This window comes from Pygoscelis adeliae, unplaced genomic scaffold (genome assembly GCF_000699105.1).
Source record: "Pygoscelis adeliae isolate BGI_AS28 unplaced genomic scaffold, ASM69910v1 Scaffold67, whole genome shotgun sequence".
Lineage (NCBI taxonomy): Eukaryota > Metazoa > Chordata > Aves > Sphenisciformes > Spheniscidae > Pygoscelis > Pygoscelis adeliae.
The window spans coordinates 5,522,824-5,527,434 of NW_008825271.1; the positions used below are offsets into that span (position 1 = coordinate 5,522,824).

General features: G+C 44.4%; 1 protein-coding gene across 1 annotated transcript; it reads left to right on the plus strand.

The window, feature by feature from the left end:
* Positions 1-2,785: 2,785 nt before the first annotated feature.
* NPY2R (neuropeptide Y receptor Y2) lies at positions 2,786-3,943 on the plus strand. Its single transcript, XM_009329801.1, has one exon. The coding sequence runs from the start codon at positions 2,786-2,788 to the stop codon at positions 3,941-3,943; it is 1,158 nt and encodes a 385-aa protein (XP_009328076.1).
* The last annotated feature ends 668 nt before the right edge of the window (positions 3,944-4,611 follow it).

A 4,611-nucleotide genomic window follows, 5' to 3' on the forward strand; every position in this document is an offset into this window, starting at 1 on the left:
CGCTTGCCGCCACCTTCGCCTCGAGCAATCCCAAACCCTTCCCCAGCGCAGGCACTGCGGTCCTGATGGAAATGCTGCTCGCTAATGTAATCACGTATTGCACCCTTTTTGCTTACTTGCTCTCAGAACCGATGTAAATCCTCTATGGGCCTTCCTCTGCCGAAAGTTAGATGCAATTCGATGCCCGCCCCTGAGGATCTGACTGCTTGGGAAAAAAAATTGGAAAAAAACCCCCAGTGCTGTGCGGTATGCAAGGTGTGCAAATAAATGCCATCAGCTGGAGAGTTTATACCACAAAAGAGCAGAAAGAGTGCTGTCAAACACTACCTGAGGTAGCGCCACCTCAGTTTCCCCCCATACTCTGACAGCAGCTGAATCTTCGCCCACGTAACTGTCCCACCGACAATGTCAAACTCGTCCAATTTATTTCAGCGCTTGCTGACATGCCGGCTCATCTCTGCTTGAAACGCTGGGCGACCCTCCTGCCTCCCTCGGCTTTGTCTTATTGACAAGACCAAAACACCTTGCATCAGCCCAAACAGGGCAGTAACAAAGAAAATGGAAGTGGCAGAACAAAAGAAGGCTTTGCTAAAAAAAAGGGATTGGAAGTAGGAATCAATAGAAAGTCAGGGACTAGAGAAACAGGTGAAAATCTTTTGGGGAAGAAAGGGATGCTACGTTTTTTGGCTGAGCTACATCCTCCTCCCTGGATTCATGGCAAAGAAGGGAAAACCTGTGAAATTTGCCTCTCCTCTCACCCTTCTACTACAATGTGTAAATATGACCCGCTCTTATTTTGCACTGAAAAAAATAAGAGGTTTTGGAGCACCTGACAGTCCTGGGACCTCACCAAATCTCTACTCTAATAATGTATGCAAGCATAATTCTTGGGTGTAGGTTGAAGGAAAAAGCTCAGCAGAGTTCTGAACTTCTGCGTAGCCTTGGCTGTCCAAATTGTGGTGGAGATCTTACACCAGGTCCACCAGGTTAAAAATGTATTGATGAGGAATCCCTTCCTGCCACCTGTGCTTAGGCTAGTACTTGATAACTGATAATATTACTAAAAACTGCAGGGTAGGCTTGTACGAACAGCTGGCACATCTCAGCTACATATCTCACAGTGTTTCACACCTCAGGCTTACGCTATTAATTGTACAGTAAATGTAGACTAAACAGTATAGAGTAATTCTGACCAGTTTATTTGAGGGAAAAATACCTTTCCGTTCATGCAGTCGATCTGTTGCTTTTGCAAAAAGGGCTTGCACTGAGAAATTCTTTGGGATATTGTGGGGTGCAAGCAAACACAAAGGGCACAGTCACCTGCTGGTAGACAACTCTTGTTTCTCGTTTAGGAAATCACACCTAAGGATGTCACTGATAGATGTTAATAGAGACAGAGGTAGGGATGAAAACCTACAATGAAGTGGGTCTGATTAAAAAAAAAAAAAAAAAGATAATTTTTAAAAGCGCCATCGAAACCGAAGGCATTAATAGCTAGACTGGCTCTTTAGGCAGACCTGAATTTGAGATGGATTAAGCTACGTGTAATACCTCATGGCAAGAAAATGACATTTCTTCTCTACTCTTGCTTTCCTTAGGGAATGTATGAATGGGGAAGTAGAGTTAGTAACTCAGGTTTGGCTTTCCCCTCAGTGACAAAAAGTGGTGTTTTCTCAGTGAGCCCACTGGGCACTGGCAGTTTCTTAGTATTTTGCCAGGTCAAGCCAAGGAGTTCCCAGGTACACGGTGCTCGCTTAGCATGCCACCCAGGGTCTGGGCAGTCTGCGTGGGGACATGCACGTTTTACATAGGATTGAAGTCCAAGTAAGCAATTAACTGTAAAACATCCCTATATCCATCCGTGCCTACTGAAGTCTTAGGGCAGGCATAGAATTTGGCTCAGCCTGTGCAGGGAAGGCAACAAAATGCGATTGTGATGCCAGTGGTGAAATTCTTACTGACATCAGCAGGGGAATGATTTGCTCTTCTCTATGACTGCAGTCAGAAATGAATCCCTGATTGGCAGCCTCCAAAGAACTCTGTTTTCTCAAACATTACACAGAAAGGAAATATTATGCATAATATTTCAAACTGAGTTTTAATTGTTTCTTGAGTTAATTTCAGCATGAATACGCTACAGTCATTTCAGAGAAATGCTATTATTTCAGTTCTATTAGAGTGGTATTTTTGCTTGCCTTGTGGCACAAACTTTCTTAAAAGAAAGTTTCTTAAAGAAAGACCTCAGTAAATAGTTCTCTGGTATGAAGGAGGGGCATGAACCTGTAAGAATTTAGTAACTATTTAACAGAAATACTTTCCATTAAGGAAAAGCTGGAAGATTATTATGCTAATAACAGTCTGGATGGTGCCATTCCATGTAGAATTCCCATAGGTATTAATGGAAGTTTTGTGCTAAATCAGCAGTAGTTTTAGGTAGTGGATTGCAAAAAAGGATATGCTGCCCAGCAGGATCTTAATCCTTTTGCATTTACTTAGGCAAACTTTGTCTTTGAAATGCTTTTGAAATCTGTCCCAATTGTCAGCAGGAGTCATGCCTGAGTAGTATTACAGGATCGGGCTTCAAATACAAGGGCAACAGAATTTAAATATATTAAGCCAGATCTTCTCTTAACCCTGAGATGTAGAATGTGGATTAGAGGAGGAAAGAGTTGTAGCTTTAGCTCGTTACTTCTTGTCTTAGCCACCACAGACTGATTTCTCACATGTTCGTGTACTGTTTTGTTTTCAGGGACAGCTCTGTTGCTTAGACCAGGCTGCTGCAAGGATGGGGCCCCTGGAAGCAGTAGGCGAAGAAAACCAGACAGGTGAAATGAAAGCGGAGCCGTTCACCAAGCTGTACTTGCCGAGATACACCACACCGCTCAACGAATTGGCTCTAGACCCTAAACCAGAACTGAAGGATAGCACAACGCTAGTTGAAGTGCAGATAATCCTCATCTTTGCTTACTGCTCCATCATCCTGCTGGGGGTGATTGGAAATTCCCTCGTGATCCACGTGATCATCAAGTTCAAAAGCATGCGCACAGTGACTAACTTCTTCATTGCCAACCTGGCTGTGGCTGACCTGCTGGTGAATACATTGTGCCTGCCCTTCACTTTGGTTTATACGCTGTTGGGTGAATGGAAACTGGGCCCGGTTTTGTGCCACCTGGTGCCTTATGCCCAGGCTCTTGCTGTGCACGTGTCTACTGTTACTTTGACTGTGATCGCTTTGGATCGGCATCGCTGCATCGTCTACCACTTGGAAAGCAAAATCTCTAAGCGGATCAGCTTCCTGATTATAGGAGTTGCCTGGGCAGTCAGTGCCCTGTTGGCAAGTCCTCTGGCCATCTTCCGTGAGTACTCGCTGATTGAGATCATTCCTGACTTCAAGATTGTGGTCTGCTCTGAGAAGTGGCCAGGGGAGGGGCAGCTCAATTATGGCACCATCTACAGCGTCTCCATGCTCCTGATCCAGTACGTGCTGCCTCTGGTGGTCATCTCCTATGCCTACGCCCGTATTTGGACCAAGCTCAAGAACCACGTTAGTCCTGGGGCGGGGAATGACCATTACCACCACCGGCGGCGGAAAACCACCAAGATGCTGGTGTGTGTGGTTGTGGTGTTCGCTGTCAGCTGGCTGCCATTTCACACCTTCCAGCTAGTCAGTGACATTGACAGTCAGGTGTTAGACCTGAAGGAATACAAACTGATCTACACAGTGTTTCATGTCATTGCCATGTGCTCAACGTTTGCTAACCCTCTTCTCTATGGCTGGATGAATAACAACTACAGGACGGCCTTCCTCACGGCCTTCCAGTGCGAACAGCGGATGGACTCCATCCACCCTGAAGTATCAGCAGCTTGCAAAGCCAGGAAGAAGCTAGAAGCAAAGAGGATTCAATTCCCCGGAGACTCTTTCACACAACCTACCAATGTCTAAGATGTCTGACTTTAAAGAAGAAATGAATATGTTGTGGACAAAGGAATAAATCCATTTTGACACATGCATTTTTAATGCATAGTTTTATTCATAAACGGTGAAAGAAAAGTAGCAGGAAAGTCCAGGCAGGTGGTATGATTTGAGGGGAGTTGATTGGCATCAAGAGTATGTAACTATACAACTGTAAGGAAAGAAAAGGGAAAGACTTTGTTTGTGGCTGTCTCTAACAAGGTAAGAGATGCTCCCATCCCTCCCATCTCTTTTTGACAAGCCTAAATGACAAAGGCAGAGTTTGCTGGTGTTGCTATAGGAAGGCAAACAGCTGATTTGTAGCACAGTAATACTGATGGTGTGAGCAGGTAATTTTTATATTGGATATGGAGATCAGGGAGAGCAGAAGTCTGCCAGAAGAATGAAGCCTGTCAGGGGTGAGTGGGCTGTGCTGGTTAAAGCTCAAACTTTTCAGACCCCTTCTCTCCCACAGGCAACTTTTGCGAAGATAAAGGCATTAAGAAGAGAAATATGTTACTGTTTTTTGACTTGTACTGAAGTACTTCAAACCAGAGCATTTGAAATGGATTAGGGAAAAAAAGAAAAAAAAAAAAGGAAAAAAAAAACCCAAACCCCACCCAAACAACAGATTAAATGTGAAGAAAGGTCAAGTTTCT

What these genes read in the sequence shown, in the direction of transcription:
- NPY2R (XM_009329801.1), top strand. Translation starts at nt 2,786, where the DNA reads ATGGGGCCCCTGGAAGCAGTAGGCGAAGAAAACCAGACAGGTGAAATG.